At 40.1% G+C, this 26,076-nt stretch overlaps 1 protein-coding gene across 1 annotated transcript in view; it reads left to right on the top strand.

Moving 5' to 3' along the window:
- Positions 1-23,101: 23,101 nt before the first annotated feature.
- LOC145279917 (midnolin-A-like) overlaps positions 23,102-26,076 on the top strand; it is a 104,423-nt gene continuing 101,448 nt past the window's right edge. The window contains exon 1 of the mRNA XM_080131473.1: positions 23,102-23,638. Coding sequence (XP_079987599.1) covers positions 23,430-23,638 — 209 coding nt within the window. The 5' untranslated portion in view covers positions 23,102-23,429. The remainder of the gene's footprint in view (positions 23,639-26,076) is intronic.

Genomic DNA, 26,076 nt, shown 5'->3' with positions numbered 1-26,076 from the left:
CGCTGGTTCTTTTCAAGTTTTCGCATGTAATGCAATCAGTGCAGGTCAAGCAGATACACAATTTATATTTTGGGGGAATGATGCGTCAGTTTGAAAAAGGTTTGTTTTTTTTAATTATGAAAAGTGACACAGTGAATTGTTCTACTGGTATGATATTAATTAATAAAACTAAATTAACATAATTATTAAATTATTAATGAAAAGATAGATAGTTCAACACACTTTGTATAAGGGAAGTATTGTCGATTGTTTTTTTTTTTTTGTTTTTTATTTAAAAACTAAAGGGTTCTTTTTCCTCTATAGTTATAGTCAGGTAAAACACGTGTTTTTATTTGGAAAATCGCAGATTAAATTGCAAAGTTGTAATTTTAAAAATCCAATTGTGATTTAAGGTAGCATATGCTTCATATTTGGCTGATAGATAGCGAGGATACGGATGCAATTTAAGTCAATTAATAATTCGACAGTTTTGAAAAATCATTTTCATTTACAATTTGACCAACAAATATTTCCTACTAGCAGTTAAGCCCGGCTTTGCTCGGGCCCTATATACTATTCATAACTTTATGTTCACACACACACACACACACACACACACACACACACACACACACACATATATATATATATATATATATATATATATATATATTAAAAAGATTGACTCATGTCCAGGTAACCTACATCTAAAATTTCAAGCGTTTAGGCCTAAAATTGACGGAGGAGTTTGGTACAGTCTGCAGAGGTCATCTCTTTAAACTTTGACCTCTTGGCAGCCAAATGTTCACCCAAAACCTGATTAAGAAACTCGCTGCATCTTTGAATACCCTTTATGTAAAAATATCAACTGTTTAGACCCAAAATTGGCTGAATAATTTGCTAGAGCTCGCAAAGGTCAAATCTTTGGAACTTTGACCCGTTGCTGCACTATTTTGGGCCAAAAAACAATTAAAAAGCTTGTCCTGTGTCTGATTACACTTTAGGTGAAAATTCAAATGTTTAGACCGAAAATTAGCTGAGTAATTTGGTAGGGGCCGCAGAGGTCAATTTTTTTACTTTGACCCCAATTTTGACTCCTTAACATTTATTCTTTTGGTCTGAAATCAAGTTAAAACGTTTGATCTATGTTCAAGTTACATATATCTAAAATTTCAAGTTTTTAGACACAAAATTGGCGAAGGAGTTTGGTAGAGTTTTCAAATGTCAAATTGTTGAACTTTTGACCCTTGACAGCCAAATTTCTGGCCGAAACATATTAAAAAGATCTTCCCGAATCTCAATACCTTTTATGTCAAATCTTGAATCTGTAGACTGAAAATTGATAGAGTTATTTGGTAGGAAATGTATGCACACATACACATACACACACACGCACACACACACATTTTCACCTTTATAGAAATACTAGCAATTCAGCCCGGCTTTGCTCGGGACCTATATACTGTTAATAATTTGCCCCTCGTGTGAATACAAGATTTCAAATGTTTAGACCAAAATTGCCTGCGTAATTTTGTAGAGCGCGCAGAGGTAAATTATTTTTAACTTTGACTCCAATTTTGACTCCTTAAGATTTATTATTTTGGTCTCAATCAAAATAAAAAAGTTTTACCCATGCCCACGTTACCTACATCTTAAATGTACAAGTGTTTAGACCCAAAAGTGTCGGAGAAATTTGACAGACTCTGCAGCTCAAATTTTCGACTCAAACCGATTAAAAAGCATGCCCTATCTCTGAATACCCTTTATGTAAAATTTCAAATGTTTAGACCAGAAATTGGCTGAGTAATTTGGTAAAGACTGCAGTGGTCAATTTTTTTTTTACCTTTGACCTGAATTTTGACTCCTTAGCACTTGGGGGGGGGTCAAATAGCATTAAAAAGTTTGATCCATATCCGAGTAACCCACATTTATAATTTCAAGTGCTTAGACCCAAAATTGGCGGAGGAGTTTGGTAGAGTTTTCAAAGGTCAAGTCGTTGAACTTTAACCCTTTGACAGATAAATTTCTGGCCGATTACAGATTAAAAAGATTTTCCCAAATCTCATTACCCCTTGTGTCAAATCTCGAGTCTGTAGACTGAAAATTGACAGAGTTAATAGGGAAATGTACACACACAGATATTTTCACTTTTATGGATATATAGATAGATAGATTCTTCACGGTAAGTGTTTTCTTCTGATGCCAACAAAATCGACCACTTACCTAAATCTCAGACTGAGTTACGTCAGCACCAAAGTTCAGCAGATCCTTAAAAAAAAAAAAAAAACATGTTCATAGAACGATTTACAGAACAATTAATCGGAACACATGTGATTATTGTAGCATGTGACTACAGATAAGCACAACAAAAATGTTTAAAATTGGTGGCCACAACGCCACGCTCATCTGATCGGGTGCGACGGTCCTGTATACCCACACACACACATGAGACGATTCCAATAATTTTCCCGATTCCGATACAATCACTGATTCCGTACTAAATTCCTGGCTCCGATACAATTATTGATTCCAATTCCGATTGTGTATAAACCTCTAAATATTTAACTATAGAGATGTTATTTTCCTGATTACTGTGAAAACACGTTAGAAGTGCAGCTCTAGGTGTATGAGAATTTTTGTAGGAATTTTTGACACGACTAACACGAAACTGCGAATAAAATATAAAAATCTCGTAATTTCTCTGTTAAAAGTGGGTTGTTTATTTTCTTTATGGATTATACTTCCAAAATAAACTATTAAAGTTGTATAAACAGTAATAGAAATATATATATTTTTTATTTTTTATAAAACAGTAATGAAATCAATTGAATTTTACGAGTTCAGTATTTTTCAATTTTTACACTTTAAAAATCTATCGACATTTTTCTATTGATTCAATTTTTACGATATTTTCAGAGTCGATGTGAAATTTTATGCTCTTTTCAATAAACCGAATATAATATTTTAGACAAACGTTTTTTTTTTTATTCACTCCCCTCTATTTTGAAATGTCTATTAAAAAGTAAATAATTAATTTATGTGCTAAAGTTTTATATATCACAAATGTAAGATAAAAGATCAATAAATAATATATCCAAATTTAAAACAAACAAAAAAGAATAGTTTTTTTGAAAATTTACCTGTAAAGTCCGAAGTTTAAAACCCGTTAAAAAAAAAAAATCACGTTGTTTGTATCTTTTTTATTTTTATGAAACCTTGGTCCTTGTTCCTTTAATTGAAACAAAAAAAAATAGGGTTTGAATTACATTTTTCGATTAGTTATAAGCTTGGAAAGACAGGGGATCGAATTAATTCACGCTCCTCTATTTTGAAATGTCTATTAAAAAGTAAATAATTAATTCATGTGCCAAAGTTTTATATATCACAAATTTAAGATAAAAGATCAATAAATAATATATTCAAATTTAAAACAAAACTAAAAGAATAGTTTTTTTGGGAAATTTACCTGTAAAGTCCGAAGTTTAAAACCTTTTTTTTTTTAAACACGTTGTTTGTATTTTTTTTTAATGAAACCTTGGTCCTTGCTCCTTTAATTGAAAAAGAAATTAGGGTTTGAATTACATTTTTCGAGTAGTTATAAGCTTGGAAAGACAGGGGTTCGAATTATTCAATATTTTTCACGAAGTTTCTGACACACCTAGAAGTGCACATATGTTCGCCAACGTAAAAATACAATTGTATAGGATGTCTTAGTGCTAATCTACAATAAATAAATGTTTATTTTTTCATCATTACTACCAACAGTGGAAGATCTTGGTTTAAAAAAATTAAATAAATAAGAAAAATACTTTCTGCTTTTCCCGACATTGCTTCCAGTTGTCTTAGCAATGCTGATCCAGGCTTATGTAAGGCATAATCACGATGATACACCAATTCTCCTTAGATTTTTAAGTTAAGTAATGTTGAGTCCGGGGAGTATCAGATGGGTGACGATTTAGAAATACTAGTCGCTGCATGTCGTCACGACCAACCAGGATAAGCATGCGGCTGAAGGCTAGATTTAGATTTGATATTGATAGACTATACCTAGGAAAAAACTCCCTTTAGCCGATCCGAAACGAAAACATCAGGATAGCATACGACTCACCGTATTTTTAGTCTAACACGTCAAATTCGTAAACATAGATTAAAGTTTTCTTAGCGTATAACTAATGACCAACGATCTATGTTGCAAAACAGATCTATCTTATAACTAATGACTACGGCTATGACAAGAGAATATTCTTTTCATTATTGACGATTGATCATAATAGTAATAGTTAAAAAACAAAAACAAAACAAAAATCAACATTTCTGACTCCTATGGGATGAAGATAACTGGTAGTAGTAGTAGTAGTAGTAGTAGTAGTAGTAGTAGTAGTAGTAGTAGTAGTAGTAGTAAAAAAGAAAAGCACTAGAAGAAGAAGTAAAAGAAAAAAAAAGCAACAACAAAAAACAAACAGAAGAAGGCTAGTAGTCTGACGTCACGCTCACTGTTGGCAGCAAGAGACAAAATAATGGAACAAAGACTTGAACGAAAGAAAGAGTGCGCCAAGCCATCACAGTAGACAACTAACGTCTTCAGGCATATCAAAATCGGCCAAAACAGAATCCATACAATAAATGCCAACAAGCGACATTCGACCATCTGTAAACAATAGAAAGCTAAAATCAAAGAGAAATATGACGAACATGTCCCATTGGCCGTAAGAGAAAACAGTGAACGCACAGTATTCTGAGAGAATAGAATATCATGAGATAAAGAAATTAAAATGAAAGTACTTTTTTTTTACTGAGTCAGCATTTATCAAGGCTAAGGAACATTCGAGGAGAAATGTTATTGATAGAAATGATTGCCAGGTGAAAAATGGGGAAGAACTAACATTGATTAATGGTAGGAACTGATGATTATTCACGAGCGGTTTTTTGAAAAGAATTTGTTTACATTGGAATTGAAGAGACCTAAAGCTGTGATCAGTAGGGAAGTAGTCTCGCGACAATGTGTCCCACAGATGTGAAGCCGTTGTAAAGAAGCTCTGACTATACAAATTCCTTCTGGCGCTATAAAAATAACGGAAAACGAGTTCCCGTTACGAATTTGATACAATGGGGGAACCAAATGTTAGAGTCCAATCGACCAGTTTCCAGGTCAATACGGGTGGAATAGAGAGAGAAATTTACAACGCCACATCATAGGAGCAAGAAAATTGCATCTAGTTCGACATTTGGATTTGCTTGTAGAATTGCTACGCCTCCCCATCAATACGAGTTGTAATAAAAACGTTTTATTATTATTATTATTATTATTATTATTATTATTATTATTATTATTATTATTATTATTATTATTATTCACCCATAAGTATTTGCACATTTTTTATCCTGAATATACACTCACACAGATAACTATGCACTTTTCCGCGCTGCATTCCACGGTGGTGTTTTTTCTGCAGTTAGGACACACTTACGCTAACACAGTTAATAGTAGCAACAGCAGCGCAGCAGCAGCAGCAGTAGTAGTAGTAGTAGTAGTAGTAGTAGTAGTAGTAGTAAAAAGAAACCTTTACAATCTGATCTATATGAAACGAAGATAACAGTAATATTAGTAGCAGTAGTAGTAATAGGACGAGGAGGAGGAGAGGTTTATAATAATAATCACGTTGCCAAACCAGTTTTTGTTAGATAACCAAAGTTAAGCAACGTTGAGCATCGTCAGTACTAAATGAGTGACAATTTGGGAATAGTAGGTGCTGTATGGAATGTTTTATAAGTACACAAGTAGAAAAGCCCGGCATATAAAATCAACAGTAGGTGCTTTGATATGACAGGCGCGCGTTCGAAATAAATGTTTCTGTTTAAAGCTCAATTGAACCGTGTTACTTAACTTCTTTCATTTTAAACTTAAATTCAAGCCTTTATTACCGCACAAATAGAAAGACCAGACATATAAAATCAGCAATAGGTTCTTTGATATGACCGGAGCGTGTTCGAAATGAATGATTCTGTTTAGAGCAGAATTGAAGCATGATATTTTACTTTTGCATTTTAAACTTTACTTCAAGCTGTTATATATAAAAAATAATTTTATAAAACCAACAGTAGGTTCTCTACAGTACAAAGTAGACTACAATGTACAGGGTGGAATGATAAAATTGTCGCTATTAAAAAAACGACATGATTCCATTTCTGTTTGATGAAAACTGTTTTTCTTTGTTTGTTGCAGACCATCTATTAGTTCGGCAGTTGTGTGCAAATCCCAAGAGCGATAGGAGCCTTCCATCATGTCTGAAAGTGACACAATATTCAACGAACAAGATCGGAGATGTGCCACTGTACAACTCATGCTCTCTACCAATCCCCGTTATTACAACAGGACTGTTGCCACCACCTTCAAAATGCAAATCCGGACGGTTCAACGCTTGAGGTCACAGCTCAATGCATCGGACGACCCTTTGGAGGTAGTAAATTTGAAGTCCTAGGACACCACCAGGAAGACTCGGACCAAGGAATTCATCGAAAAGGTCAAGGCAATATTTGATGAAACTCCTCAGTGGCCTATTCGGCAGGTTGTTAGAGATTTAGGCGTCTTTCACACAACTGTGAATGCATGTGTGAAGGAGTTCTTGAAGTGTAGGTCATAGAGGCGCCAGACAAGCTAGATCTTGACTTAGAAGACAAAGAACCTCAGGCTAATTAAGTCCGTCAGGTTGCTCAACAAACTGAAGCATTCTGAGAAGCCAAACATCCTTTAGTTCTTTTCATACGAAAACAAAGTTCTGCCAGGACCAGGTGCACAATAGCCAGAACCATCGCGGGATTGCCAAGAATAACAGGGGCTTTCCCAGGCTGATGAAAACAAAGTGTCTGGCCACGTTTATGGCCTCTGGTGTGGTTTCAAGCAAGAGCCACATCGTGCCACCTCACATTTTCGAAGTCGGCTTGAAAGACAACACTAAAGTATACCTGGATGTGCTGAAGAGTGTGATGATCCCTTGATGTAATCAGTTGGCTGCTGGCAGACCTTTGATGTAGCAGCAAGACTCGGCGGTGGCCCATAAGTTCAAAGAGATTCAGGCTTGGATTCAGAAGGGGTGCTACAACTTTGTAGCCTTCTGTGACGAGCTCCCCCCTCCCCGATCTGAACCGGCTGGACTAATTCGCTTAGTCATGCATTGAGATTATCACCAACATGATCTCCCACAACACCATAGCCAGTCTGATCGCCGTCATCCGCCGAATATTCGCCAAACTCCCGCTGGCGTTTGTGGAAAAGTCATGCTCCTAGTTCCAACCCCATATCGAGACGGTGATTGAGACTGAAGGCGGCTACATTGAATAGATGTCAGTTTTACTACATAATCAAGTTACCTGCTTTTTTTTTCAATAAAAGTTTTAAAATATAGCTGTAGGGATGTTTTCTTTAGGGTGACAATTTTATCGTTCCACCCTGTATGGTCGACTAAATTACTGCGAGGAGTCACAGTCTGTCGCGAGGGATCCCCAACAAGAACAGGCAATCAATCGGTTTGATTGAAAAATGGGTGATTTCACCGGTTTCCATGACAATAGAAATACGGGAGTGTGAAACATCTGTTGATCATTATTACAATCCCCGAGCAACGTCGAATGTCTCTGCTTGCTGATAACTAAGGGAAACGTGTAACTTATTCACTTACTTATAAATAATGGTTTATTTGAAAAATTAAAACAATGTTTCTAAGCAAAACACACGCATAGAACTAAGATAACATAACCCAATCTCAAAACTATATTTTCACATTCGTGTTCTGTTAATAGATTATATAGAAAAAATTTTGTTTCTTGAAATAAATAACACATAAATCTGCTGATAGACTGTAGAAAGATGAGCAAAAAATTCGAACTTATGCTCTGGAAGAAGCTGGAATCGGATCAGAAGTCTCATTAATACTTCTACTGGCGATGAAATTAGACAAGGCAAGTTCGAAACGTATTGTAGCTATTGTGGTAATTATTGAAATTCTATGTAATTCAATAAACTTAGCAAAAAATAACACAAGCATGCATCATTTGCCATTTAGGGAAAAGGCCGATAAAAATGTACACAAAAAAAAGAGTACAGTAGCCAAGCACCTGTTCAAATCAGTCTTAAATTGCTAGGTTGTTGCCGTGTTTACCACATATCTGGAAGTCTGTTTTAAGATCTAGAGATTCTAATTGAGAAAGCGGCTATTTTTCAGTTCAATTGAAATCCGCTGTGAAGCAGTTTCTAAAAATGCCTGCGTACATCTCCTTCTGGGGTAGGAATGAATAATAGGTTCTGTAAGAAATTATAATGACTATGGAGACAAAAATGTGATCACTGCGTACACGTCGATGCTCAAAGGAGAAATAGTAAACCTTCTTTATTTGGCTTTCGGTGGCAGATCCCGTCGTCTTTGCATTATTCGAGTAGCTAGTCATATAACTCTGTCACGTATTAGATATAGAACAGAAACGTTAATAATTGTTGGAAAAAAATTGTGAACTTGCCAGGATGGTAAAATAGCAAATTCTCTTCATGATTACTCGTAAACAATGGGACCGTTTTAATAAGCATTATGTTTCAGCATTGTTTAAAGCGTAGTATCTGTTCTGGCAGCGGGCAGAAAAGGAGATATTATTTTATACAGGGATTTTTTTTTTATTTTTGGTAAATTTTTACGACGTGCCCCAGCGTATTATAAACAGTCCAACCTCCCCATGTTAAGAACGGCTTTCGGAATAAACACCCCCAACCACGAAAGCTGTTCTTAACATGGTGAGGTTGGGTGGATGTATTCCGAAAGCCGTTCTTAACATGGCGTAGTTTGGGGGTGTTTATATTACGGTGGGGCATGGTGTAAAAAAATACCTTTTTCTTTTTCTCGGTCAAGAGATACGTTTTCCCCACATTAAAAGCTGACGTTGAGTACAAGTTTCTTATTGTGGGAAGGCAAGTAGACAGGGACAAACCAAACAAAACACATTTGCTTTTATGGGAAATGACATCGGAATAAAAGTTAGAGGGAGCAAAATATACATCATCACCGGTTTGAAAAGCGTAACTTCAACGACGACTTTTTCTTTACAATATTCTGCGATGTTTTAAGAAAAGTTCTGTTCTGCTTTACTTTAGCATTTATTACGACAGACAATAAAGACTGCTTATCTATTCTTTAAATCATCGCCGTCTTTCTTACTTTTTTATTCTTTCTTTTTTTGGCACACACACACACACATACACACACACACACATATATATATTAAATTGTAATTCAATGAATTTCAAAAAAAGAAAGTCAAAGTCAAAGACTTTCCATGTCTCACTGACTTTAGCAAAAAGGGTGCATACCTTTATTAGTATTTGCTAATATTTTCTCTCCTCTGATGAGATGGTAGACATCGAAACCCTATAGGTTAAGGAGATTAATTTTCTAAAGCATTCTTTGTCTTGCTTAGAATAATAAAAATTCTTTGATATGAAACTCAACCACTTCATTTCATTTCAATGAGAGTTTTTTTAAATTCATTGAATTACAATTTAATTTATTTGCTCTATCTTGCATACCGAGTAATTCTTGTTTAGATGGGATAACTTATAGAATATTACTGCCAGTAATATTTTGTAAACCTTACAATCTCACGTTTCCATAACAACTGATTGTTAAATAAAAACTATTCTGAAATTATATATATATATATATATATACATATATATATATATATATATATATATATATATATATATATATATATATGTGTGTGTGTGTGTGTGTGTATGTATGTATTTCGTTGTTTTCTTTTTATTCCTTCCTTAAGAGATTCCGTATCTTCGGCCTCCAAAATCAACAGAGATTAAACTATTCCTGTAATGATCCAATCCTTGTTGATTTTGGGAGTTTAGTTCTGTGCAGTTCTAGGAGGTTCACCCTCCCAGGTTTTGCCTTCTCTCTTTGAGAAGGGGTTAGTTTTACTCGACTGAGGTACCTTTACCGGGAAACACTGATGGGACTGTAATGTGCATCCAGGAGACAAGCGCCCGCGTGTTTGTGTGTTGTGTGGGTGCTTAAGAGAGACGGGGCCGGCTCGGCGTCGCCGACCGAAAATGGAGAAAGAAAGATCAAGATGGCGGCCGCCGTCTTTTGTAAAGGATGATATCTCGCAAAGTCACATGAATTCTCACAATATGCAAATTTAGCCGGCCTGCAACGGCCATAAAAGCAGGTGATTGAAAGACGTTGGGAGAGCGATGATTGACTTGGTCGGGAATCGTGTTGCTGTTGCTTCTAGTGCCGTGTGGGTGTGAGCATATCTTACCGTTGTTGGGACCTTTCTGAGTAACCGATTGTTGGGTTCATTCTGAGTAACCGTTCGCGTCCGTCTAGGTACCTTGCTAGTTGGATTCCATGCAGAAACGGTGTTTACTGGTTATTGAATTGCTTTACGTTGCTGCAACATTATACATCTACAGAGGGCTCAGTATTTTTAAAGGATTTTCCTTATACATCTACAGAGGGCGCAGTAATTTTATAGGACTTTCCTTACACATTTTCTAAAAGCTATTTCGGCTATTTGCCCTCTAGGACTATGACCGAGTCGAAATTCGACTTAAAGCTCATACCCGAGTTTGACGGGTCCACGTCTATTGTCGACTGGGTTGAAAGGGTCGAGCTGACGTGCGACCTTTGTGAGATAAAAAGGGTACACACTGTGATTCCCCTGAGATTGGTTGGGGGTGCCTTGAGTGTGTATCAGCAACTCAGTGCTGCCGAAAAGGGAGATGTCACCGCAATTAAAGCTGCGCTGTACAAGGCATTCGCCATGGATCCTTGTACGGCCTATGAAAAATTTGCTTCCCGAAAACTTCTACCGGAGGAAAGCGTGGACGTTTTCTTCACGGAGTTAAAGAAACTCACTGTCCTATTCGGTGGAGGGGTGTCGGAGCGGACGCTCGTGTACGCGTTTGTGGCGGGCCTTCCCACTCGGGTGAAGCAGCTACTGAGAGCCTCAACCAGCGTTTCAACAACGACCATGGAACACTTGATGGAACGTGCTCAAGCCATCATCAAAGAATAGGAGGACCTGGGGGAACCAGTTGTGATGGCGACACAGACAGGCCAGATTGGCGCTCGGGAGATTCTGAATCAGAACCCTGCAAGCAATGGGAAATGTTTTCGCTGCGGCCGACATGGACATTTTGCAAGGAATTGCACCAACAGGGGGCGTGTGTGCTGTTTTAATTGTGGCGGTTTGGGGCATCTAGCCCAAAACTGTGCGGGAAACGTATCAGGGGAGAGGACGTCAGCGCCGCCCTGCTCCCCGAGCAAAATTTGAACAAGGCGCAACCAGTGATGACCGTCTACGTACACAGGATACCCTGCTCAGTACTTCTCGACTCAGGCTGTTCGCATACTATAGTGAGCGCCAGGCTGTGTCCAAGTTGGACTAAGAGAAAGATCAAAGTCACCATGATAGGAGGCGAGACCCAGACATGCTGTGGAGTTGGAACTGTTGAGATCTACACGAACACCGGTGCAGCCACTAAGATCAATATGCTCGTGACCCAAGGAAATCTCCTGGGGTTTGACCTGTTGCTCGGATACGATGCCATCAAGGCGCTGGGGGGAGTCGCAATTCATCGGGATGGAAAAGTGCGATTCTTGGAGGCCCCAGTGTGTGCAGCGCTCCACATCGATCGGACGGATTTTACAGTGGACTACGACTCTTGCAAGAGGGCCTGGATTGCATCTTGGAAGTGGACCGAGGGAAGGGCACCGACTAAACTCAAGAATGGGGTTGCAGAGTACCCTATACCCAGTGAGGCCCGAGCAGAATACGATAGGGAACTAAAGGCGTGGATCCAAGATGGCTGGTTAATCCCCTACCCTGAGGACAAGCTTGGGCCTCCCAAGGGTCTAATACCCTTGATGGCAGTAGTCCAGCATAACAAGTCGAAAGGACGGCTGGTGCTGGACTATAGGGAGCTTAACAAGCATATTGAAGCCTACACTGCCGATGCTGACGTATGCGCCAGCAAGTTGAGGAAATGGCGTCAGAAAGGCACTAATGTCTCGATATTGGATTTGCGAAAAGCCTATTTACAGGTGCGAGTTGATGAGATGTTGTGGCCGTTCCAGACAGTTTGGTTCCAGGGGCAGAGGTACTGCCTTACACGCCTCGGCTTTGGCCTAAATGTGGCACCACAGATCATGAAGACTATTATCAACACAGTATTGTCCCAAGAAAAGCCTATGAGGGACTCAACGTCAGCTTACATTGATGATGTATACGTCAATGAAGATGTACAGTCTGCGTTGTGTGTCAAAGAAAAGTTGGCTCAGTTTGGTCTGGAATGCAAGAATCCCGAACGTTTAAGGGAAGGAGCACGTGTATTGGGATTGGATGTTTATGAAGAAGATGGCACCCTACAATGGAAGTGTGGCAGTGAAATTCTAAGCATCCCCAACATCGTTACAAAATGGACCGTTTTTTCTTGATGTGGAAAACTGGTTGGTCACTTACCGGCCTGTGGCTGGCTCCGCGCAGCTGTTGGTGTAATTAAACGCAGAGCAAATTTAACAACCACGGGTTGGGATGACATATCCGATGATGTCCTACTAACTCTGATGATTAAAGAGACACTGGAGAGAGTGAACAAGAAGGACCCTTCCTGTGGGCGGTGGTGTGTTAACGGAGACAACATAGGTGTGTGGGTTGATGCTAGTTCTTTGGCGTTTAGAGTATTGTTGGAGCAAGGAGGAAACGTGTTCAAAGATGCATGTTGGTTGCGGCCCATAACAGATTCTCAGCATATCAACCTGGCAGTGCTGGACGCCGTTGTAAAGGGGATAAATCTGGCCCTGCAGTGGCAGTCTAAGAAGTTGACCTTGTACACAGATTCTCTCTGTGTCTACCACTGGGTGTCTGACACACTTTCAGGACGGACACGAATCCGTACCAAGGCAGCAAGCGAAATGTTAATACGGAGAAGGCTAGACACGCTAAAAAACCTGGTATCTGAGTATGGGCTATCACTGAGCGTCACTCTGGTGCCATCACATTGTAATCGTGCTGACCAACTGACCCGAGTACCTCACAAATGGTATGAAGCCGCGAAGATGGGAATGGAGATTACTGCTCGATCTTGTGCAGTTGAAATCGACCCATGTCAAATACAAAAAATTCATGCACAGAGCGGACATCCGGGTATACAGAGGACCCTTTATTTTGTTAGGCGCCTATACCCAGCAGTGACCAAGATGGATGTCAGACAGATCTTCAGAAATTGTGAGGCTTGCCAGTCTATTGATCCTGCACCAGAGCGATGACAGAAGGGTCGATTAGAAATTGAGGGTGTGTGGCAGCAGCTGGCCATGAATATCACCCATTACAGTGGCAAGCCCTTTCTAACTCTCATTGATTGCGGGCCTACGAGATTTGCGGTGTGGCAGTAGATGACCAGACAAGATTCGGCAAATGTTGTTCGCCACCTATCATCCATTTTTTCTGAGTGAGGTGCGCTGGAAGAGCTCCTGACTGACAATGATGCAGCGTTTTGTAGCCAGCAAGTCCGGCAGTTGTTAGATGAGTGGGGCATCCGACTACGGTTGCGATGTGCGCATGTGCCGTCAGGAAATGGCATTGCTGAAAGAAGCCATCGCAGCATCAAGAGAATTGCTGCCAGGAAGCGATGTACTATTACGGAAGCCACATATTGGTATAACATTACGCCAAAGGACGGGACGTCTCCTTCAACTGCACCTGCGGATGCTATTTACACATACCGAGTCGGAGTGAAGGGAATCAACACTACGCAGCAGCCGACAAGGGAACATGTAACAGATATGAAGTGGGAGATCCAGTGTGGGTGCGGCCCCCAGGAAATCGGTGCACCGACAAGTTTAAGGGAGGACAAATATCCGGAGTGATTAGCCAGCAGTCTGTGTTGGTCGATGGAACCCCACGACTTGTGCGAGATCTTCGCCCAGCTACCGAGGCGCGTCACATAACTACAGAAGAAAGCAGTGAAGCGTCCAGTGATAAGCTGCCGATACACGGATTCAGTGAGCCCCCTCCAGAGACTGATAGCGATACTTCGTCTGATGAGGCGGAACCAGATCCAGAGCCCGAATCTGAAACAGTGAATGTACCTCTTCGCAGAAGCACACGCACTAAAAGGCCACCCCCACAATGCTCCCTATGTGATCATCAGATCAGGGGGAGTGTAATGTGCATCCAGGAGACAAGTGCCCGCGTGTTTGTGTGTTGTGTGGGGGTGTAAGAGAGACGGACGAAAAGGAAAGACTTACCTCGGCGCCGGCTCAGCGTCGCCGACCGAAAATAGAGAAAGAAAGATCAAGATGGCGGCCGCCGTCTTTTGTAAAGGATGATATCTCGCAAAGTCACATGAATTCTCACAATATGCAAATTTAGCCGGCCTGCAACGGCCATAAAAGCGGGTGATTGAAAGACGTTGGGAGAGCGATGATTGACTTGGTCGGGAATCGTGTTGCTGTTGCTTCTCGTGCCGTGTGGGTGTGAGCATATCTTACCGTTGTTGGGACCGTTCTGTGTAACCGATTGTTGGGTTCATTCTGAGTAACCGTTCGTGTCCGTCTAGGTACCTTGCTAGTTGGATTCCGTGCAGAACCGGTGTTTACTGGTTATTGAATTGCTTTACGTTGCTGCAACATTATACATCTACAGAGGGTGCAGTACTTTTAAAGGATTTTCCTTATACATCTACAGAGGGCACATTAATTTTATAGGACTTTCCTTACATATTTTTTACAGGGACTGCTCAGGCATTTTTTGCAGATCAGTGCCCCATCTCGGAGGGGGGGGGTCTCAATCCCACTTTCTGACCCTGGTTTCTAAGTTCTTGCAATGGGAGAAAACTAAAAACCTTTCTCCAAGTCATTTGTCACATTTTTCAGTCTTTTGTTTTTCAATCTTTTCTTTTCTTTGCTTTATATTTTCATCTTTTTTTAATTATTTTATTTCTTTATTTTGTTTTTATTTTCTTTCTTTTGTTTTATGGTTCATTTTTTTCTTTCTTTCATTTTGTTCATTCGTTTCATTCTTTATATTTCCTCTATTTTTAGTCGCGTGCAAGCGACTCTATAAGTCACTCCGTCTGTCCGTCGGCTGTTGGTCGGTCTATCGGTCTCTCCGTAACACTTTTGTGCTTGGCCGTTTTGGTTAAGATCAAAGGTCTGTTATTAATAGATGCTGTTCTTAGCTTTTTAAGCTTTTCTTGGCCTTTTTTTTAAATACCGCTTTCCTTGGCCTTTTGGCAAAAAAAAAAAAAATGAGCACACATACACACATACAGAAATTGTATATATATATATATATATATATATATATATATATATATATATATATATCCTTTTTGTAAAAACGCTGGGGTTTTCATTAGTTAGCTTTAGATTCCACAGAGTGAATGAGGTATTGTGGTAAATGTTGCCAGTCAAGAGTAAAGTCGCCACATACTCCATTTTTACTTTAGTTACAAAGACCCTGCAACACTCCCCTCCCCAGATCTTATAGGGCCTTGTGCCTAAATTTGTTTTGTCTTTTGGAGATTTTACTTTTTTAAATGTTTTAATTTTATATTGGAATTTTTTTAATTGTAATTTTTTCTTTAAACGAAATAAATTAAATATAAAGATCAAAGTGTAGTATCTTTTCCAGCAGATACTGCAAGCAAAGACCATATGTGGGGGCGACCCCACATATAAAACCCTGGTCAATAAAGGGGCAACCCTTCATACCAATTGTCACTATCCAGCTCCCCTACTCCCCGGGGAGTTGGTCCCCATTTCCCCTTCACTCTTCACCTTAAAAATCGGCTTTGTGCCTAATTTGCTCAGTGGGGGAGCAAATAAATACCTCAAAGTGTAGTATCTGTCCGGCAGATACTGCAAGCAAAGACCATAAAATAAATACAGTTTTTCTTGGCCTTTTGGCCAAGATTAAAGTGTAGTATTATGGTCAAAGGTAGCAGCTGCGGTCAACGCGTGGCTTCCTAGGAAACTTTCCTTAAAGGGTAGAGCTGAGGCATGTGTCACATACGTCTTCCCTCTTATCCTTTACCGACTGGCTGTACTTCCTCTGCCTGCACAACACCTAACAGCTCTTGTCAAACTCTTGTCCTCGCTCCTTTGGGACAGAGGAAGAGACTGGGTGAGCAGACAGGTCTGTATTCATCGTCCGTGTGAGGGAGGTTTGTGATATGCCGGACTTGAGGTGTCATCGAGACGCCGAGAGGCTTGCCTTCCTTAGCCACTACCTTCAAGACAATCAACCATGGCACCCCGCAATCACTGCCACTTTTCCCGACCACATCCTCGACTCCGCTATCGAGAGTCTTGCAGGCCGCAGGGAGATTCAAAGAGTGCCGAGCCGTGCTAAAACAACTACCAGAGTCCAGCTACCTTGTGACTGCCACCCATAGGGAACACCACAGGGATCTAAAGAGGGGGGCTGCCGACGACTCGCTATGCGCGCATTTGGGTTGGCAGCAGAGTGAGATCTGCCCTGCGTGGAGCTGGGCGCCAGGTTCGAGTCATCTGAACAATTCTCTCTGACCTGGCAAGTGGCCCAAAAAGCGCTTCCCCTCAACAATATACAATCCAGTTCTGGTTTCTTGGAGTCGCCGGCCTGTCCCTGTTGCGGGATGACGGTTGCAGAAACAACTGATCACGCATTTTTCGATTGCCGCAAACTCTGCCAGTACTGGTCGTATGTTGGCAAAGAGACGGCTCGCATCGACCCGAGCATCCTCGCCTGATTACTGTATCCAACATAATGGATAACGTGAGGCCGCCATGAGACCGCCTGATTGTCCCGGTATTGGGACAACGGCCGTAGAAATGACTGATCACGCTTTCTTTGATTATTGCGAACTCCACCAGTACTGATCGTATGTCAGCAAAATGACGGCTTGCATCGATCCTAAGCATCCTCGCCCAATTATCATATCCAATGTCATGGACAATGTAAGGCCGCCATGGAACTGGGAGAGACAAATGGTCTACATCGCAATCCTGGTCGTGGCGAGAATGGTGATTTGGATGTCGAGACTGCAAGATGGCCGGGGGGGGGGGCTGCCTTTTTTCTGATCAGGATCTGATCGCTTTCTTTAAACACCAACTACAGGTAAAGATCAGATGTGACAGAAGAAGGCTGCATCGTGTGGCTTTTGAAAGAAGATGGATACAGTTACCAAGTCTGTGTGTACGAAAAGAGGCCAAATCTGAATATGTGTTCCCCACCTAGGTGTGGAGTGCTCGGTTCTAGGGTTTCTGTCGCATCCCCGCCCCTTTCCAATTCTACTTCATTCTGCCTCTCGGCCAGTGGAATAAATCTTGTTTCCCTTATTAGAGAGCCCCCAAGACCCCAACCTCCAAAAACAACAATTTTTTCTTTTGCCCCCTTCCCCTCCTCTCGACATTCAACCCAGCTTGGAGGAAATCAAACCAAACACTACCTTCCCCCGCCTTTACCGGCAAATTTTTCTTTTCTCCCCTATTTAGGGCACAACCCCTACCCCCTCCATTTAGAGGCTGCCCGCGAAACTCTGGTTCCTTTACAAACCAGAGTGAATCGGGTGGTCTAGCATTTCAGATAGGGTTGGGAGGGCCTTACTAACCAGGGTTTCCTTCTTTTTTTTCCTCCCCCCCCCCCATGTCCCTCGACACAAATGAAATTTTATTAATATTGTTATCTTTTTTGTATTTTTTATATTTAAAAAAAAAAAAGAAAATTTAAATTGGGTTTAAGTAGGAAGACCACCCTCCTCCCACCACACACACATAAATACAAATTTAAAAGGGTAACCATGATTAAAGATGCTGGCCGAGAGAAAAATCATTTAAAATTTCCAATAGAGACGAGATGGATCAATCAACCTCACCATCCCCCTTCTTTTTGAGTTGGCCTTGTGCCTAAGTTTTTTATTCATTTTCCCTATTGTACTTTTTTTCCTGTGAATAAAAATTTCATATCTCAAAGTGTAGTATCTTTTCTCTGATACATACACCGCGCGAGGCAGTGCTGTTCTGGTTACACATTCTCGTGCCCGGAACACCTGACGAGCTTGTTGGGTAGCGTTCTGTCCGCACCCCCACTTTGTCTGTCTTTCTCTGCTCTCCCCCCTCACTAGGAGATCCGAGCTGATAATTTACGACCTTCCCCGCGAGAGAGCGTCCGAAACACTTTCTCTCTTCCCTCCACTAACTTCCCACTCCCTCTCTCAGTTCTATCTCCACTCTTTTTGGCGCCAAAGTCGGCTCCCTACTTTGGACGTCTCCACGTCACTCTTTTTGGTGATTTTTAAAAGAAGAGGGAACCAAAATGGACAGCCCCAGCCCGGGGGCCACCAATATGGATACTCCCAGCCAGGGAGCCACCAATGTGGATACCCCCGGCCAGGGGCTACTGCTCCTCAAGAGGATGACTCCCCAACAGGACGAGCAAAACCAACCACTAACGGGGGCGTAGCGCCCGGATATGGCATCATTAGACGCTCCTCAGGAGAGGGAAAATTTACAAACAGCTCCCCCCGAGGGCGACTAAAACCAAACCTAAAGGGGAGCAAAACCAAAATCGGTCGTAGCATCTCACTCCGACCACAAAAAGGAGGAGGTGCCAGGCCAAAAGGACAATAAAGGGGACAGCGCTCCCCAGAAGGGCTGCTCCCCCAAAAAGGGGAGCAGATCAAGAAAATGAGGGGGCATAACGCCTGGACCTCACAAACGTGCCTGGGAGGTGATTGAGAGCAGAGTCCTGTCCCTCGCCATTTCCGATATACCGGAAAACTTTCCTTAAAGGGTAGAGCTGAGGCGTGCGCCACTTATGTCTTTCTTCTCATCCTTTACCGACTGGCCGTACTTCCCCTTCCTGCACAACACCTAACAGTTCTCATCGAACTCTTGTCCTCGCTTCTTTGGGACAGAGGAAGACACTGGGTGAGCAGACAGGTCTATATTCAACGTTTGTGTGAGGGAGGCTTGGGAATGCCGGACTTGAAGTGTCATTGAGACGCTGAGAGGCTGGCCTTCCTGAGCCTCTATATGCAAGATGACCAACCGTGGCACCCCGTGGTTACTGCCGCTTTTCCCGACCTCATTCTCGACCCTTCTATCGAGAGCTGTCGTAGGCCGCGGGGAGAATCTGCCTACATGAAAGAGTGCCGAGCCACGCTAAAACGACTACCAACGTCCTTGTGATTGCTACCCATAGGGAACTCCACAGGGATCTAGTGAAGGGGGCCGCCAACGACCTGCTATGCGTGTATTTGGGTTGGCAGCAGAGTGAGATCCACTCCACGTGAGTTGGGTGCCAGGTTCGAGTCATCTTAACAATTCAGAGTTCTCTCTGGCCTGGCGATTGGCCCGAAATGCACTTCGACTCAACAACATACATTTCAGTTCCGGGTTTTTGAGTAGCCTGATTGTCTCGGTTGTGGGACAACGACCGTAGAAATGACTAATCACGCTTTCTTCGATTGCCGCAAACTCCACCAGTAATGATCGTATGTCAGCAAAATGACGGCTTGCATCGATCCTGAGCATCCTCGCCCAATTACCATATCCAATGTCATGGACAATGTGAGGCCGCCATGGGACTGGGAGAGACAAATGGTCTACATCCCAATCCTGGTGAGAATTGTGATTTGGACGTTGAGACTGCAAGATGGCTGGGGGGAGGGGGCTTTTTCTGATCCGGATCTGATCGCTTTCTTTAAACACCAACTACGGGTAAAGATCAGATGTGATAGAAGAAGGCTGCATTGCGCAGCATTTGACAGAAGATGGATACATGTAGCAAGTCTGTGTGTACGAAGAGGAGCCAAATTTGAATACGTGTTCCCGGCCTAGGTGTGGAACGCGCAGTTCCATAAAGAAAAATTAAACAAGTAGCCTCTCAGCTAGCTGAGTGTGTGTTCCATCCCTCCTCGATTAGGAAGCCTCCAAGATCCCCACCCCCATCCTACTTGCAATTTTTGTTTTAACCCCTTTCTCTAAATTTCACCCATCTTGGAGAGAAAGAAATACAAACTAACCCTCATCCCTTACCCACAAAATTTTCTTTTCTCCATTCACCCCGCATCTAGATGGCATCCCCACTTAGAGACTGACCAGCAGAAGCGGGGTTCCTTTTACAAACCTAGTGGAACGGCCAGTCTATCAACTAGACGAGGTTGGGAGGGTCCTACTAATCACCTTTTGTTTTTTCTTCCCCCTCCCTCGACACAAATGAATTATTGTGCCATTTTATTGTTATCTTTTTATTTTTTTACACATCAATAAAAAATGTTTTAAAAAATTGGGAGTTAAGTAGGACGTCCCCCAATGTGAAAGGGTGAATGCGGTATTATAGTGAAAGAAGATACTAGCTGGGAGAAACTTTTGATTTTGTTTAGTTCTGGAGTGACAAGGATGACCAACGACCCCCACAATCCCCCCTTTTGAGTTGACCATGAGCCTAAGTTTTTTGTTCATTGTTGATTTTGACTGTATTTTTGACATGAATAAAGGATTTAATATCTCAAAGTGAATTATCTGTTCCGGCAGATACTGAAAGCAAAGACCATATGTGGAGGAAACCCGACATATAAGACCTTGGTCAATGTAGGGGCAACCCTTCATACCAATTATAGCTATCCAGCTCCCTTACTGCCCGGGGAGCTGGTCCCCATTTCCTCTTCACTCCTCACATTAAAAATCGGCCTTGTGCCTAATTTGCTCGGTGGGGAGCAAATAAATACCAACCCCACATATCAGACCTTGGTCAATGTAGGGGCAACCCTTCATACCAATTGTCACTATCCAGCTCCCATTTCCCAACCATCAAGAGCTGATCCCCTTTCCCCCCCCCCTCCCTCTCTCTCTCCACATTAAAAAACGGCCTTGTGCCTAATTTGCTCAGTGGGGAAGCAAATAAATACAATCTGTTCTTACGACATGCTGTACTTATGTTTTTAACTTTGTGATATAAAGTGGGGAATCACTCTTCTGTATTAATTTAATGTAAAATGATCACCCACTTTACAACCAGTCAGTCTCAAAGCCATTCAAGTCATTCTCCAGATCATTCAAGTTGTTTTTGAAGGATTCCAGTTATTTTTTTAAGCATTCAAGTCATTCTTAAGGTCATTCAATTCATCCTTATGTTCATTAAAGTCATTCTAAGTCATTTACTTTTTTTTTATTTAAGTCATTTCAGCCCATTTTTCGGTCATTTTAGTTTATCTTAAAGAATTTCATGTCAATCTTACATTCACGCATTCATTCATTACACGAGAGCACGCGATTAATGGCTATCGGCCTTGTTAACTGTCCCTCTCTCTCCCCCTCCTCCCGTCTTCTTTTTTTTTTAATTTTTATTTCTTTCATCATTCATTTTTATCTATATATTTTGTTTCGTGCTCCCTTTTTTTTTGTTTCTTCCTTTCTTTTCTGGTTTTATATATTTTTTTTACTGTTTTATCTGTTTTATCTATCTACTTCTTTTTTTTTCCTATTTCTTACTACCTTTCGATTATTTCATATTTTAATCTTGCGATTTTTTCCCCACTTTCTTGTCTTTCATTATTTCTCCTGTATTATTTGCGTTCTTTATTTTTCTCTTTTCTTTTTTTATTTGCCCCTTCATTGTTTCCCCTTTTCTTTAGAATTGGTTTTTAATTTTCTGTTTTATTCCTTCTCCCATTTCTTCTTATGAGAAAGGCCGATAAAAATTCACACACACAAAAAAAAAAGAGTACAGTAGCCAAGCACCTGTTTATATGTTCTCTTTCTTTCTTTCTTTCTTTGGTGTTTTCTTTTCTTTTTTCTTTTTCTTTTTATTCCTTTCTTTTCTTTCTTTTTCCTTTCTTATTTTTACAAAAGAGTCACCACTTATGAAGACCTGGAGACCACTCAAGGATAAGGGTTAATGAGTGTACACTGGTCAATGGCAACCTGTCAGTCATCGTTAGTAGTGGAAATTTGGTAAATTGGATTACTTAAGGGGATAGCTCATCAAGAATTTGTTCACATAGGACTTGAAGACGACCATATTGTAGTCAGCTGGAAAGCAGGAAAACGGAACGAAGTTCCACCGGCGTGCAGTTAAATTGCATTGCAGTTCTAAGAAAGAGGCTTTGTTCATGGAATCTACGTGTAGGTTTGGGCACAGATAAAGAGAGTGGGAAATCACTTATAGTGGTTTTAGTTAGACGAGTGTTTTTTGTGAAAGTCAGCCCAGGGGGTACCATAGATTGGAGCTCAGTCTAGCACTTGCTATGAAAATAATTATAAAGCAGAGACAGGCTCGCAACGTCTCTTCTGTGGGAAAGAGGTTCTAGGGAAGAGGAAAAGATGTCCCCCACTAAGCTACGAAGTATATTTTGAACTCTGTCAAGGCAGGAAAAGCTGTTTCTAGCAGCTCCTGCCCAGATGTGACAGCAGTCAGTACTACTCCATCCTTGGACGCACTTTGCTCTTTATTTGTTTTCATTCTTCATTTGCTTTTAATTTCGTTTTTTTTTTTTCTTCTTACTCACACTTTCCTTATTTTATTGTTTTTCCAGCTACCTAAATTTACTTTTTTTTCTTCTATTCTTTCTTTCCTTGCTCTTTTTTCTTCTTCTTTTTCCTTTGCTTTCTTCTTTTTGCCTTCGTTTATTCTTTCTCTTTGTTAGTTTTTATTATTTATCTTTCTAGTATATTTTCCACTTGTACTGTTTCTTCCCATACATTACATTCTTTCTATCATATTTCCTTTCTTTCTTTTTTCATATTCTTTCTTTCAATGTCTAAGTTTTTCTCTCCTTCCATCACGCACGCACGAACACACACACACGCACACACACACACACACACACACACACACACACACACACACACACACACACACACACACACACACACAAACAAACAAACCCATGCATTACGTGGCTGCGTATAAATTACAAATAAAGATAACTGTGAATACGTCTATATCCTCGTTAGTGCGTACTGGCATGCGTGCGTGTGTATACAACGCTCTCACTTCTCCTTTCCTACGACTTTCTTTCTGAAACTCATCAGCCAATCAGAGACCTTTACATCATATCCTTACCGACCACTCCCTCTTTCAGCTGACAAAAGTACGATTTAGTAGTACCATCAAGGCTATTCCGTAACGAAAACCAGCCCGAAACGGCCAGCACTTTATACGCTTCTCCTATTCGAATAAGTGCATTATTACATGTTTTTTTTAATTTATTACCTATAAGCTGCAAGGATTTACATCATCCATACCTCATTGGAGCTTTATTTTTTTTCTTATTACTTGAACCACACACAAAAAAGAAGAATTGCGGATAATTTATTTTTATACTTATCGCATATTTTTTTTTTAATACATATACAATATATACGTTCATTCGAAAAAAAAAATTACTACGATTTATAATAATGAATACGTCAACAAAAATTGCGACTATAAACGGTTTAGCGACTAACAATAGCCAATGTGGATTCCTAAAACTTAACATACACACAGCGACCGGGGGACACTTTGAGATCAACATGCCTGAAAAGGAGTCAGTGTCTACCTTAAAATGGAGACTGGCGCGAAAGTTAAAAATCTCCGGCGAAAAAATATCATTACTTTTTAAAAACAGGTAAGTGCACCTTTGCAAAAAAAAAAAAATAAATAAATAAATAAATAAAATAAAATAAATAAATAAAATAAAAATAAAAACTCGAATTGTTTATCTTCTAAAATCATTAACGGCAACCATGCAACGATTCGACAAAATCTTGCTTGTTGTCGTGTTATCAATATATATTACATTTAATAATACTCATAATAAAGATAAGAGAGAACACTCACACACACACACACACACACACACACACACACACACACACACACACACACACACACACATATCGGTGATTAATAATTTTAAACATGCACTCAGACAGCGGTATGCATGGGATGGGTGCAAAGATCTCGGGTATCTAATCATATTCAAACTATGTCCTTTTTTCCATAATATTTCTCAGTACTAGGACCTTTACTTAAATGTTTGGGAGACACGATCAAAGAGTTGGGCCTGGGTATGACCAGGCTTCTGCCCACTGCTGCATACACGCTGTTAGAATACTCTAACAATGACGTACAAGAAAGTGTCGCATTTGCATATGTGTATATCACACACACACCCACACATATACACACGCACACTCACACACATGCATACGCGTGCAAGTATGCGCACACAAATACGCACGCACATGCACGTATCATGATTCGCTTTCCTTTGTAGCTTGAAACTGTGCCCAAAATGTACGAAAACCTGTATAAATTTCTTAATGAGCTTCTGATAATTGGATGATCAGTGAAACTGCAGTAAACTGTTAAGACTAGACCAGAGCTATTAGTGTTACAATGCGCTATCTAAAACGGTGTTGAGCACTTTGTGTGTGCACGCAAAGTCGGCTGTATTGATTCGACTCGGTCTCGATGTGAAGACGTTGATTTTCATGTTATAGCGGCCGGTTTGTTAGCGCAGAGGGCAGCTGCCTGATCACGCTGAAGCTGAGCTGCAGCTGCGGTGTCCAATCTTCGCGCCTGTACACTGGTTGCGTCTAGCCACACTGATGTGACATTAATGTTTGGGTAACCATATATATATATATATATATATATATATATATATATATATATATATATATTAGAATTTTTAACTGTAACTAACTCGCGTACTTAGAATAAGTGCTTTATGCGAAATTGATGGTTGAATAGTGTTACATTGTGCTCACATTTACATTAAATACTAATCATTATTAATCCTAAACTGTGCATCTAACGGATACCATAATACTTAGTTCGCTGTACCTTAACAGAACAAAGATTTATACAAAATTTCAGCTAAATTCGACTAGTTTCCGAGAAAAAGTTGAACTTAAATAATAATCGCTCTTCATCTCTAACTTTGAGTCAAACGGATACTATACTGCTTAGTTCGTTGCGCCTCATTATAATAATGGTCTATACAAAATTTCGGCCAGATCGGCTGGCTAGTTTCCGAGAAAAAGTGGAACAGACAGAAAAACGACGTGTGCGTGTGCGTCTTACGCGCGTGTGTGTATCAGAAATAAATAGACTACACTTCTGCACAAAAAAAAAACAAAAAAAAAACAAGCACTAATTTATTAATTTTATTAAATAATGGAGGATTAAGCCTACGGCTTTCGGTTTGCTCCGCTCCTCGCTCCTTATATATATATATATATATATATATATATATATATATATATATATATATATATATATATATAAAGCAAATTATGAAAATAGGATTCGTCAGGCAATAGTCTCATGAATCATCCCTAGGAGGAAAAAGGGAAAATTATGTGTAGCTGAATTGCCGTATATATTTCCATAACATACTATCTAGCTCTACTCGCGTATTGAGCACTAGCACTCTTGTAGTAAATATTGAAAATAGATATAGAAAATAACGCATACAAACTACGCGCGTGAGCACACACATACACACACACACATATATATATATATATATATATATGTATATATATGTATATATATATATATATATATATATGGGGAAATTATGAAAAACCTATATACGGCAATTAGGATACGTAGTATTTTTCGCAATCTACTTTTATTTTATTTATATATTTTATTTGATATTCTTCTTTTATTGCTGAGAACTTTTTTCGAGTAACTTGTGGTAAATGCTGTGCACTACATATACAATGTGGGTGTGTGTGTGTGTGTGTGTGTGTGTGTGTGTGTGTGTGTGTGTGTGTGTGTGTGTGTGAAATATATAACTTCTTTGTTTATCTTTACTCATAAAAAATGTTTAAAGTGTTTGAACCAATTGAGTTCATGATGGAATTAAGAGGCTTGTCTAACAATGCATTGTAATATTTATATATTTTCGCAAACACATTGAGCTAGAAATAATAATATTAATGGTACTTGTACGGAATTTGGGCGGAAGTCTGTGTGTGTGTTTTTACAGCCTAAGTTCTAGGTTTCGTTCGGCTAACGTTGGTTTGGTCCGGTTCAACTTCTATAGAA

Source organism: Euprymna scolopes, chromosome 7, assembly GCF_053919585.1.
Source record: "Euprymna scolopes isolate OS-2025 chromosome 7, ASM5391958v1, whole genome shotgun sequence".
Taxonomy (NCBI): Eukaryota; Metazoa; Mollusca; class Cephalopoda; order Sepiida; family Sepiolidae; genus Euprymna; species Euprymna scolopes.
The sequence above is the reverse complement of the archived record's forward strand: the minus strand, read 5'-3'. Positions and strand labels throughout refer to the sequence as shown.